We start from the raw sequence: 14,188 nt of genomic DNA, 5'->3' as shown, positions 1-14,188 counted from the left end.
ACAATGGCCTTATTGAAATTTCCATTTTCTCATCTTTATAGCAATAGAAAAAGAGTAAGACACTAAAATGGATTGAGAGGGATATTTTAGTGCACCAGTGGCTTGAGGCAGATTGCAAGTCTGGAGAAAGGGAACTTCTCAGAACCCTAGGTCAGTCTGGGAAGGTTGAGGAAGGAGATAAAGAAAGAGGCACATAAAGAGGCAGTATTATAGTTTTGTTCTCTGACTGTTTCCCAAGTATCTAGAACATTGCTTGGCACTTTGTTAGCTGTTCCATTAATATCTACTGATTAAATGATGAATGAATAAATACTAGTCATGGAAGATGAAAACAATGGTAACAAGTAATAGATGTCGGGAAATATTATATTTCTCTATCTGGCACTGAGAGTTCCATTCGGTTTTCACCATGGAAGTTGTTTGTAATATAATACAAACAGAATCAAACCTGAGAAATAACAAAGCTATGGTAAATGAATGAATATATGAAAGAATAAACAAATATCATAGGCTCTAATAACTGTGAATAAATGAATATAATAAGTAAATTGTATTAAATTTAACAAAAACTAGCCAGTGGTTCTGAGTGCCAGAACCATGTCAAATGCTTCCCTCACCTTGACTATTGTAGTGATAAAATATGTGTGTGTGAGAGAGAACAGAGAGACAGAGACACAGAGACACACAGAGACACAGAGACACACAGAGGAGACAGAGAGAATATGAATCTTTGACTCAAAGGCTGAGTTTCTTCTGGGTATATAAATCAATAATTGTGAAAAATGGAAAACAGTTCTTCTTGAGAGTACATCAGTACCTGGAGTAGAGTTGTTGTGGGTTCAATGTCAAGGGCAGGTTGGCAGATGTTAGGGAAAAAGTAATCAAAATCCTACACTAATAGTGCCTAAACCCTGCTTTTAAAAAAATGACTTTCCCCTTCCATTTCCTCCCTTCAAACAATCCAATGTAGCACATACCATACTCTCTTTTTAAATTTATGGTTTCTTTCTCTTTAAATTTAACACACACACAACACACACACACACACACAACACAAATGCAACAAAAATATTAAAAAAATAGCTTAAATACATATGTAACTCACGAACACATTGGTTTTTGTTGTCCCTGATTTTATAAAATAGTTTCATACACACACAATCTTATGACTTGCAATTTTCACTTAACATATTTCAAAGAGCCACACATTATTTTCCATTTACTATTATAAATAACTTGTTTATTTATAATTGTTTACCATTTTCTTGTAATGTGTCTTGTTCAACAAGACACATATAGGCTTACAACATATATAGGTGCTTATGTAAACCTCTATGTGTGTGAAAGGTTTCTCTGGCATATGCAGTTGGGTGTGAATTGTTGTTGTTGAAGGGTATGCTTAATTGCTTTTAAAGTGATTGAACCAATATTCACTACAACTAGCAATGTTTAAGAGATTCTGTTGCTATTCACCCTTACCAACATGTGTACCACCATGATGTCTTTTTGGTAGCTTCAGGTGTATGCACAATGTACATTCTTAGTTTACCTGAGATGCTACTATAAGAATACTAGTTTTAAATAGCTCAAACACAAATATTCATTCTTGTTGTTGTGTAAGCTCAAAGTGAAGGCACAGAATATTAGCTATCTGCTCAGGGTTTGCTTCATGACACAAGGATACAAGTTGAATTATTTGCCCAAAGGAAAAAGCTGGGAATAGAGATATGGGGTGAGAATGAACCCATAGGCATCTAAGCCTGGGTAAGTGAAATTTTATTTGGGATGGTTAGTGTGACTGCAAAGCTAGGAAATCTGGGGTCACAGGTTCTTCCAGACTTTGTCCACTTTTCTGTGTTATCACACCTGGGCTATGGCAAGATAGGCCTCAGAGATATGGTGTTTAAATTACTGGTTTAGTGCCAACTTCTTCCAGCTTGGAGGTGGAAGAGATTTTTTAAAGAGTTGAGTCTTCATTTCAGACACCAGGAAGACATCTTCAAATTACTGTGGTTTTCAGAACAGGGAGGAAATAAAGAGACATTGATCTATTCTGATTGGTCATCTATTTAGCGACTCAATCAAGAAGTCAAACATATGGGGGTCAGCACTGGGATCTTTAGGGAGGGAGAACAGCCATCTATTTCTTCAATTCTTCTTTCTTACTTCTGGCTCCAGAGAGCCAGGAAAGCATTGTAGGGTAGTAGGTAAGACAAGGCTGTGATGGTTGCAACGTGAAGCATGCTGGGAACTGCTCTTATAGTCAGTACCAAATTACAACCGGAACTTCAGCAACTTTCCAACCTTCAGCAGAGGATAAAATTATTCTTTAGTTAAATCTTTCACTTTTCAACTTGGTCACAAAGTAAGTTTTTCTCATTGTTGATAACTTTTTGCTAAGTTCTATTTATATTTGTTCTTATAAGGCACAGATAATCTATTTGAAAATTTTGTGGTGTGTGTGTGTGTGTGTGTGTGTGTGTGTGTGTGTGTGTGTGTATGCACACATGCTACTATATGTGCCTAAGAAAGGCTGAGGTTAATGTTAGGAAGATTCCTTTTTGTTGAGTCAGGTTTTCCACTGAACCTGGACTGCCAGACTGACAGACCAGTGAGCTCAGGGACCCACCCTTTTCTCCCCAGTGTTGGAGTTACAGATGTGTGCTGTTTATCTTTTAACACGGATGCCAGAGGGCTGAACTCAGGTCCTCATGCTTGTATTGCAAGTGCTTTACTGGCTGACCCCGACTCCCCTGCTCCCTTTTTTGACTTTTAAAATGACTCTGAGTTTGCTTTTCTCTCTGAATTTTTACTGAAGTTACTGGAATTGTCTTTATACTTGATATAAAGGTTTGAATTGAGAAAAGAGACAGACTAGTTATTAACAAATGACAACTTAAATTTTGTTTGGAAGGGTTTTGATGGCCACAGTGTGTTCATATATTTTCTTATTTGACCCTTCAAAGCTCTCGGGGCAAGTGTTGGCAACCTCCTCATGCAAATGAAGAAGCTGTGGAGTTGACTGCAATCATGCATGGAAAGAGTTTAGCATGGAGATTGACATGATCTAAATACAACACATGCTTTAAGTCCACAAAGCTTTCACTGTATTTTTTACACCTTTGCCTGTCCTTCCCAAAGCTTGTAATCATGTGGGATGTCTAGGGCTCCACATAGATGTATTATACCCTGAAAAGCTGTAACTCTTGGTCAGCGTTTTAAGAGAACCTCACTTGAATTGAGAAGACCTCCCGCATACATCTAAGATTGACCATTTAAGGTTATGCTATAGTTGGTTTCTGAAAACTTTGCAAACTGACAGACAAGAGAGGAGAGAGGAGGAGTCACACAAAAAGAATAATGTGTGGTGGGAGAGGCTTACTGGCAAGTTATAGATCTCAACCCAACACAGTTCTGTGTCTGGCTGCATGCATTCTAAAAAACTAGTAAATTATGTTAAGTAAAGAGAGCAATTAAATCACAATCCTAAAGAGTAGCTTGTAGGAACCTGTGATTCAGATCCAAGTGTGAACAACTGGAAACACTAGTCACTCTTGGTATCCTAAGATGGGAGCAGTTTTAACAGCACCAGATCTTGATGTGCAGGATTTAGGCCAAGTTTGTGAGGCAGTGTTTGCACTAAGATGAATGTAGAGCAGGTGATCGGCATCTGTGGAGAACTGGAGTGTTGCTTGGTATGGAAAGCTCACACACTAGGTATCAGGAAAGTTTCCTCCCTTCAGATGAAATCCTGTTTGTACTACCATTTGTGGATTGTTACTGTCCATGCAGGGCAGGGGTAGACTTGCTCTTTCAGTCTCATTACAATAATGAAATAATACAATGCACAGTAAAATTCTGACTCATTCAAATAGATGAATTATATGCAGATAAAAGTTTCTCAAAAAAGAGAGATTGATCTGGTCAAGGAGCTGATTCAGTCAGGAAAGTACTTGCCAGGCAGACATGAGGCCTGAATCTTCAGAAGTTACATAAAAAGTCGAGTGTGGTGGCACATGCTGCAACCCAAGTGTTGGGTGGGGCAGAGACAGGTGGGTCCCTGGAGCTCATTGGCCAGCTATTCTAGCCCAATTGGTGAGCTCCTGGTTAGTGAGAGACCCTGCTTCAATAACTAAGACACCCAATGAGGATCTCCAGCTTCCGCATGCACATGTACACACATGCACAAAACTCACATGAAAGCACACATATACTCCACATCACACACAAGCTGATGTCTTTTCTGACTTTTAATCATCCCTCCAAGTGATTTTTCTCCATTTATGAATAATTATGATTCCTACTTCAAGAAGATATTTGTGATATAAATGTGAGATTTGCTACTTCTACCTCATGAATATGTAGTGGGATCATGCAGGGATGCTAGACTCCAAATCTGTGTACTTATTTCTTATAATTTCACTATAATGAAATGCTTATGAAGGTATTGACTGCCTATTTCAAATATAAAAACATAAATATGCAAATGGTGAAAAACTATGTTTTTTTCTTTACCAGTTCCCACAGATGTTTGGTAAGAAACTTTGACTGTCATCTGAGAGGCTGAGCTTGGGCAACACTGAGCATAGACTAATTTCCACAGCATTAGTGATTTTCCAGAGAGAGAAGACATTACATAGAAAAATGTAAGCAGCTGTTCAGTATAAATAGTGGTTAAACCAATGTGAATTAAAGGCTGGGGAGTGGCTGAGTGGGCGGAAGTACTTGCTGAAGACCTGAGCCTAAGCTTGAATGCTCAGCACTCGTGGTAAACAGCTGGGCATGGCTGTGTGAACACCTGTGACCCCAGAGTGCAGGAGGGGAGGAAGAGGCAGAGACAGAAGCATTGCCAGGTGCCAGCCTGGTTCCAGGATCAGTGGAGACTCGGTTTTAAGGGAATATGGTGGAAAGTGACAGAACAGTTCACTGATTGTCTTCTCTGGAGCATGTGCCTGCACACACACACACACACACACACACACACACACACACACACACACACACACAAACGCGCGCACGCTCACACACACAAATAGCCATATTAATAAAATGGTATATAAATTAAAAAAGGAATGATGAAATACAGATATCTTGATATCTATTACTGGCCAGGGTGAGAGAAATAGGTAATTTATATTTTGGCATTAACTATCTAAATTGGAAATTCCTCAAAGGCCTTTATAGTATTATTAAACATTACATATTATGATATTAATTGGGATAAATATTAAATGTATAGTATGATTTACAAAGTAAAAGTGATAAATGAACATGTAAAAGTTACATGTAAAAGAAAAGATGAATGAAATGTGTTAGGAAATAGTAATTTCTTAAATTGTCAAGTAAAGTAAATTTTCCCACTTCTTTTAATAGTTTTCCTAAATTCTTTCTAAGAATTGTGGGTAGTTATTTAATCTCTGCCATTGTCTATTTCCCTTTTCCCTTAAAGACTCAGTTGATGTGTATTATTGCAAAAAACAGGGCTCAAACCTTTCTTTGCCTTCTATTCCTCTTGTGGGGTTAGTAACCTGGGTTCTGTGATGTTAGTGGGAGTTCAAACTGGGGAGTCAGAAGGCATAGGTGCAGTGTTTGTGACTTGGTCTGGCTACTTAGTCATTCTGGGTCAAGTTTTTAACCTTTAAGAATCAAAAGGGTTATGTAAGATTACCATTCTACTAATCGGTGTTCTCTAGAGTGGTGGTTCTCAACCCGTGGGTCATGACCCCATTGGGGGTTGTGTATCAGATATCCTGTATATCAGACATTTACATTACAATTCATAACAGTAGCAAAATCACAATTACGAAGTAGCAACAAAAATAATTTTATGGTTGGGGGTCACCACAACATGAGGAACTGTATTAAAGGGTTGCAGCATTAGAAAGTTTGACAACCACTGCTCTGGAGGGAACTTATAGAATGAATCTCTCTCTCTATGTCTCTTATCTATCTATCTATCTATCTATCTATCTATCTATCTATCTATCTATCTATCTATGTATCTATCATCTATCTATCTAGGATATTAGAATGACTTACAGACTGTGGTCTAGCTAGTCCAACAATGACTGCCTAGAAAGGAAGGTCCAAGAATCCAGTAGTCATTCAGTCCACAAGGCTGGATGTCTCAGCTGGTTTCCAGTATATGCTGGAATCCTGAAGAAGGGGGCTCTAAAATTCCAGTGAAGGAATGGACTTGCTAGTGAGAGCAAGAGCAAGCAGGCAGAGAGAGCAAGCTTCCTTCTTCTCTGTGGATGTTCCTGCCTCATGCTTGAACAGTAAGTCCTCTTGCCCACTGAGTGGTATCTTCAAGCTCTTCTAATAGGAACAAAATTTGATAAGATGTGGTGACCAAGTTTGGAAGTATGAGATAGGTAAGGATGGGTTCTATGCTTTTGGTAGATGGCACATGAACCTCAGTGAGTAGAGAAGGGGTTAAATGAGTTCAAATTGAGGAAGTATCCATTTTAATTGGGAAGAAGAGTTGTAAGTTAGAGGTTTCACTCTCCAAAAGAAGTAGAGAAACTGTCCATAACTAGTTATTTTTAATGAAAATATATTTAAATCAATTTATTTTATTTTAAGCTGACTGTTTTTTATAACATATTGCATAAAATATTCTTGTGGTATATTATGTGTTTTTCCCCACCCTATTCAAATTTTGCTTACTATGTAATGATTGTTTATATGAGCATAACATAGTGTGATATTCCAACAGAAGTGTACAGCATTCACTGATCACACAAAGATGACTACCGTTTTATTCTCTTTAAACTTTTCTTCGTGTTTTGAACCTTCAGACTCTTTTCATCCAGATCTTCATAAGATATATAATAGTCTATCATGAAGTATAGTTACAGCATTGTATGTCAGGATACCATTACAAAACCTCTAGGAAAACATCATCTCTTCCTCACTGGGAAAATTTTTTAGTATTAGAATTTCAAATGCATTTCTATGAATACAATATTATTGTTTAGTATACAGTACAAAATTCTTAACTTTATAAAGTATTGAACTGTCTAAATAGCAAAAGAACCCAACTCTTGGTGTAAATATTGATTTCTCTGTTATATCAAAATTAAAATTTACCATTATTCTAACACTGAGAAATGAGATAACAGAACAGTCTCCCCAGACACAATGAACAAGAATTTCATGAACATCTTTAATACATATAAAGTTTTATCTCTTGCTTTTGAGACACAGGATTTATACTATGTTAATGACATATATTAAAGGATTAACACACAAGGGTAGAATGGATTCGGAGGCAGAAGACATGTGTGTTCATTCTAGAATCATGTAGACCACAGGTTTCCTATCTCTTGTCAAGGTTGCAGAGTAACATCTTAGTGAGTGACTAGAGATACCTTCCTGTGTGAATGAGTGATAATACCACCCACTCTACTGACTTTTAGGGAAAAAGAGGAAGAATGGAGGCCAACTGTTTTGTAAGATATGAATTATTTTAGAAACCTGTCAATAGGACTATTTTTCCAAGATATATTTTCAAATACTCCACTTATAGCTGTATTTTTCTTTCAATGGACTTATCATTACAATTTTGTTCAGGGTTTTTGTTTGTTTGTTTTGTTTTGTTTTTTAAGGATAAAATGTCTTACAACTCAGGTCACATTGAACTCAGGCCAAACTCCAGTGTCCTATTCTCCTTTGTCATTTAAAATCATTCTAAGAAGAAATTTGTTTATTTCAAAAGAAAAAGCACTTGGTTATAAAAAGACCTACATTGACTTTCAACTCAATGGTATGTATCAGAACGTTTTATACCTATTTCTTTTACAAAATTTATCTTTTTATACTCTAAATATTGTTTCTTTCAGGAGGCTTGAAGCAACTCAAGGGCAATCATTTCATATTTATTCCTTTTTGGTGTTGGAGTTTGAACCCCAGGCTTCGTTAATGCTAAACACACAATCTACAACTGAGTCACGTCCCCCAGGTCAGTATTCTCCTTCATATCAAGTTCCTAACTCTCAGCTGCCCCTGCCCCACTTTGCAAAGGATAGCAGCACCCATAGAGACACTGGATAAATAGAAATCTGTCCAGTATAGCTGGAAAAAACTGTTGTAATTTTGGTTAGTTATTTGTTAGTTTGCTTTTGAAACAAGGTCTCAAATTGACTAGTCTGGCCCTGAGTTTCTGATCCTCCTGTCCACTGCTCCTAGGATGGGGATTAGAAATAATAGTAAGCATAGTCTTGATACTTCTGTTATGTAAACAATTTGCATTTGCATAGCTTTATCACAGAGACACATTGTTTGAGAGAATTTTATCTTATTTCCATTATGAATTACAGTTGTTCTTACTCCGAAAAAAAAAATCAATTCTTTTTTTTAAATTGTCTAAAAATTAATAATAATATTTAAATAATACTAAAATTAAAAACAACAGCCAGCTGGTGGTGGCAATAACCTTTAATCCCAGCACTCTGAATACAGGCAGGTGGATTTCTGAGTTTGAGGCCAGCATGGTCTACGGAGTGAGTTCCAGGATAGCCAGAGCTACACAGAGAAACCCTGTCTCCAGAAAAAAAAAACAAAACAAAACCAAAACCAAACCCTAAAAAATCAAAACCAACCAACCAACCAACTAAACTTCATTAAAATAAAAAAGGACTGAAGGCCAGGGTGATGACCCAGGAGGAAAAGTGCTTCCTGTGTGAGTGTGAGGACCAGAATTCAGATTCCCATCATTTTTGTTAAAGCTGGTGGATGTTGCAGACCAGCTGCAATCCCAGCATGCAGGAGGCAGAGACTCCAGTATCCCTGGGCCAAGCTGTCTAGCTAGATATGCCGAATCTGCAAGCTTTGGGTTCAAGTGAGAGAGACTTTGCCTCAACATATAAGATGGGCAGTGACTGAGAAAGATATCTGATGTCAACTTCTGGCCTCTATGCATACATGCAAGCCCAACTACACAGACAGGTAAACACCTTTATATGAATGCATGAAACACACACACACACACACACACACACATACACACACACACTTGCACACGATAAAAACAGAACTTTTTCTTACATGCCCCAAAGTAAAAAAATTGCAATACTTGGAGAGGTATTTATTTTTAGTCTACACTTACTTAAAATAACTAGCTGGAAACAACATGATTTACTTTACTAAAGGGTCTTTATTTAGGGATTCAGAATTTAGATTAATTATACTCCATACAAACTGTTTTCCTCCAGACCCCAATTTCTTGAAATGTTTCAGAAACAGCAACTGAACTTCCCAGGATAGGTCTCTGGATGCAGCTGAGACTTCATGGATAATGCACGCAACATCACAGAATTTTTCATGCTGGGACTCTCCCAGAACTCCCAGGTACAGAGGATGTTATTTGTGCTTTTTCTGTTTGTCTACCTGGTCTCTGTCAGTGGCAACCTACTTATCATTATCACTATCATCTTCAGCCCCAACCTGGGATCCCCCATGTATTTTTTCCTCTCACATTTGTCCTTCATTGATACTTGTTACTCCTCTTGTATGACACCCAAACTCATTGCTGACTCCCTGCATGAGGGGAGAGCCATCTCTTTTGAGGGCTGCTTGGCCCAGTTTTTTGTGGCTCATTTATTGGGAGGAACTGAGATCATTCTGCTCACAGTGATGGCCTATGACCGCTATGTAGCCATCTGCAAGCCCCTCTACTATACCACCACCATGACCAGGCACCTCTGTGTTGTGCTGGTGGCAGTGGCTTGGCTGGGTGGCTTCCTGCATTCATCGGTTCAGCTCTTTCTGGTCCTCCAGCTGCCCTTCTGTGGACCCAATGTAATCGATCACTTTGTGTGTGACTTATACCCTTTACTGGAGCTGGCCTGCACCAACACCTATGTCATTGGCCTGCTGGTGGTGGCCAACAGTGGTGTGATCTGCCTGCTGAACTTCCTCATGCTGGCTGCCTCCTACGTGGTCATCCTGCGCTCCTTGAGGTCCCACAGTGCAGAGGGGAGACGGAAAGCGCTGTCTACCTGTGGGGCCCACTTCACTGTTGTGGCTCTGTTCTTTGTGCCCTGTATATTTATTTACATGAGGCCATCCTCCACTCTGTCCGTAGACAAAATTGTAGCTGTGTTTTATTGCATTTTGACGCCCATGTTCAACCCCCTGATTTATACCCTGAGAAATGCAGAGGTGAAAAATGCCATGAGGAATCTCTGGAGAGAATGAGGAATTTTCAGTGGAGAACACAAGTTACAGAGGGGAAATAACTCACAGCTATACGATTTCATATTTTGTATGGGACCTGAGTGATTGTCAAAAATTTCAGGAGAAAACTGCATGAATGCAGGCAGGTGCTAGCCACCCACAGGCTAGCTTGGGCCCTCAGCGTCTGAGCCGATAGGAGACATCCAGGACAGGTGGGTCCCATTATGATGAGCAAATACGTGGTGGAGAAATGGAAGACAAAGAGAAGCAGAATGGTTCATGTGCTATGGAAAGAGGCAGAATGGAAGAAATGAAGGCCATGGTGAGGTGTAGGTTGATGTTGGAGGCCAGCTTGCCACCCGGGCCCATGGTATTGTCCAGGCCTGAGCTGCTGCTGAGTACCATGCCTAGGTCTGGGGCCCTATAGCAAGCCAGAGTCTGTATTAATATTCATGGTCCATATTACCACCAAAGGTCACATGGAAATCTGGGGTCTAGGCTGCAACCTGTGGCCTTGTTGGTGTCCAAGGGCTGTGCTGCCATCGGAGTCACACTGGTCTGGATGGCCTATGTTGCCACCCAGTGCCATGGTGTCATTCATGTCAGGGCTGCTGCTGAGGGCCATGTTTGGTGGCAATTTAAATCCGTGGCCCTTTAGAGCCAGAGTCTGAGTGTACGTCTGTGTCTCCTGTTGCAACTGAAGGCCATGTGGTTGCCGTGGGTCTGATCAGCCACTAGGACTATGCTGGTGCCCAAGGGCCATGCTGCATCTGGGACCATACAGATTTAAGTGGCACATACTGCTAGCCATGATGATGTCCTGACCAGGGCTGCAGCTGGGGGTCATGTCTCGGTTCATGGATCTACTGAAGCCAAGTTCTGTGTTGATGTCCATGATCCTGTTGCCATCGAGTACCATGCTGATTGCTGGGGTCTAGGCTGCCACCTGAGGCAGTGTTGGAGTCTTAAGGCTGAGTTGCTCCTTAGGTCATGCCAAGACCCCAGCTATTGCCAAGGACCGTGTCTGGGCCTGTGATTCTACCACAGCTAGGCTTTCTGTTGAAGTTGTCACCACTAGGGCCCATGCTGAGGCCAGGGTTCTGCACCCCAACCTGGGGACCATGCTGCAGCTAGGGCCATACAAATCTGTGTGACCTGTGATTCCATGTTGTCGTCCGGGTCTGGGCTGCTGTCAAGGATCACGTCTGGATCTGTGGCCCAGTAGCAGCCAGGGTCTGGGTTGATGACCATGGCTCCTGTTGCCACTGAGGTTCATGTGGATGCTTAAGATCAGGTTAATTACTTGAGTCTGTGTAGGGATCCAAGGGCCATGCTGCACCTGGGAGCATACAGATCTGAGTGAAAAAGGGCCAGGGTGATGACCCAGCAGGAAAAGTGCTTCCTGTGTGAGTGTGAGGACCAGAATTCAGATTCCTATCGTTTTTGTTAAAGCTGGTGGATGTTGCAGACCAGCTGCAATCCCAGCATGCAGGAGGCAGAGACTCCAGTATCCCTGGGCCAAGCTGTCTAGCTAGATATGCCGAATCTGCAAGCTTTTCTACTGCCAAGGAACATGTCTGGGTCCATAGTGCTATTGCACCTGGGGTCTGTGTTAAAGTTCAAGGTCCATGTTGCCACCAAAGGTCACATGGAAGTCTGGGGTTGGGGCCACAATCTGTGGTCTTGTTGGCATTCAGGAGCCATGTCACTGCCAGAGACATTCTAATTTGAGTGACCTGTGCTTCTATCTGGAGCTGGGATGTCATCTGGGGCCAAGCTGCTGCCAAGGGCCATGTTTGGGTCCTTGGTCCAGCTGCAGCTGGGGTCTGTGTTGATGTCTGTGGCCTGTGTCACCTCAGGGAACCATAGGAACCATGTGTGATGAAATCAGAGGGCCATGTTGAGGCAGCCCCATACTTTGCTGGCCCTGGGAAAAATGACCCTTCCTCTCACTGGACACTGCAGCAAGAGAGCAAGCCCCAACTCTCATGGGAGATGGCCCCACCTCTCTCCACAGGAAAGGAAAACTGACCCTGATGACATAGGTAGAGGGGAGCTGGCTCTGCCACCCTTGTCTGAGGCAGGTAGCCACAGTGGCCTGGACTGACCAGCTCAGCTACGACCCAGGCCCACAGCTGGGCTTGGAGTTGGCCCACCCTAACACCTACTCCATCTAGGACCTGCTGGAACTCGTGAAAGGACTGGTCCTGTGGGACAATACCCAAAGAGTTTCCATGACTTGGAGCAGCCACAGGATATCCCAGAGGACTTCTGATGAGGATCCAGTGATGACGGTGTGCCAGAAACCAGAGGCCTTGAACCAGACCATTGCAATGAATATTTGCAAGTAAAACTGATTGAACAAAAGGGTACATTGTGTGACATACCATGGCTCCCAATGCCACCAGGACCAATGAAGAGGTGTTGGAGAGGCGGGAAAGATGGAGGAGGGAAGAGAGTTTTTTTAGGAGGGGGGTTTGTTTGTTTGTTTGTTTTATTTTGCTTTTTTTTAAAAAAAATTTTTTCTTTGGGGTGCTGCAGGGGTGAGGGGAGGATATGAGGGTACTGGGAGGTAAGTGGAATTAGGGTGCATGATGTGAAATTCCCAAAAAATCAATAAAGAAATAATGTAAAATTGAAAAACCCCCAAACTGCATGAATGTTTGAATGTATGCATACATCCACACTCACGATTATCAGACAAATGATTATACAACAGCTGAGTTTCTTCTTAACCGTTTACTCTAAACTGAAGAGTAAGGGGGAGCAGCCTTTGTCTTCCTTCCGCGTGTTTTAGAGGCATCTCCCGCAGCCTGGGATGTCTGTGATGAGCAGAGTGGCTTCGTTGAGGACTAGTAAGCTGCTCCTCCACTCTCGATGCTGCCCCACACATCACTTTCGTCACGGATGGCTCATTCTGCGTGTTTTCTCTCTATAGTAGTAACAGAAGAATCTATAGCTTGGGATATCGACAATACAGCAAATGAGCTTTGCAATGACAGCTCCAGTTATGAAAGTATACAAAGCTTGTTTGTAATAAAATCAACATGGACATGATTACATATAGTAAATGATATGTGAACTAGTGAAGTGCATTCCTACAGATTGCATACAGGTGTGCCCTCACCACATACAAATGATGTCTATTAATCCGGTGTAAGACATTGCTCTGATCATAAACAGGATAACACATTGTTCCCATAAGAAATAGACATGCCTTTCTTTTAAAAATAGTTATGAACAAAGGCAGAATTACTTAACTAAAATTGAGCTGAGTCTATACAGAGATCTTTCTTGCCTTCAAGTCTGATTTTGTCTAAACCTATAGCATCTCATCACTTGTTCATTTCCTTCTAGGTGCTTTATTTTGTTCACATTTCTTCTGTTAAGTTTCCTTTTATTAACAATTTGTCAGTCCCTAATATACATGTGATAATTTTACAAACTAGATTCTTTAATTATGTGTCATTGTGTACCTGTGTATGGGTAAATGCATGTGTGTGCAGGGGTCTGTGGAAGGCAGGTGCCAGGTCTTCTGGAGCTGGAGTTACAGTGGTTTTGAGTACCCAGCATGGGTGCTGGGAAGAGAACTCAGGTCTTCTGAAAGAGTAGTATATGTTCTTAAGTGCCGGGTCATATCTCCAGCCTGCATGTGTGTCCATATAAAGTCCAGTCCCATCACCAATGATATCATCTAATCTGTCTAATGCACTTGCCAAAATATTAGTTCAAGTCACTTGCCACCTTAAGGAACCTTTGCCCTCTGAGTGTCTCTTTCTGACTTGGGCCTTTGGAATTCTCTCATCAGGATTCCCATGTTTATTACTGTAAGACTGAATTTAGTTGATAATTATGGCCTGAGAGAGGCTTTGTTTATAAAATTTAATTTTTAATTAATTATTTATTTTTATTTAATTTAACTTAATTTTTTATTTTCCTTGACGAGGATACTAAGACAGTCACAAAGGAAAAAAAAAACTAATCAGATGCAACAATCTATCTTGTGCAG

General features: G+C 40.8%; 1 protein-coding gene across 1 annotated transcript; it reads left to right on the top strand.

The window, feature by feature from the left end:
• Positions 1-9,291: 9,291 nt before the first annotated feature.
• LOC114685926 (olfactory receptor 140) lies at positions 9,292-10,200 on the top strand. The gene has a single exon (XM_028860564.1). It carries the CDS (start codon positions 9,292-9,294, stop codon positions 10,198-10,200), a length of 909 nt encoding a protein of 302 aa, XP_028716397.1.
• Positions 10,201-14,188: the final 3,988 nt, after the last annotated feature.

Source organism: Peromyscus leucopus, chromosome 4 (assembly GCF_004664715.2).
Source record: "Peromyscus leucopus breed LL Stock chromosome 4, UCI_PerLeu_2.1, whole genome shotgun sequence".
NCBI lineage: Eukaryota > Metazoa > Chordata > Mammalia > Rodentia > Cricetidae > Peromyscus > Peromyscus leucopus.
Note: the sequence above shows the minus strand (reverse complement) of the source record. Positions and strands in the feature narration are given on the sequence as shown.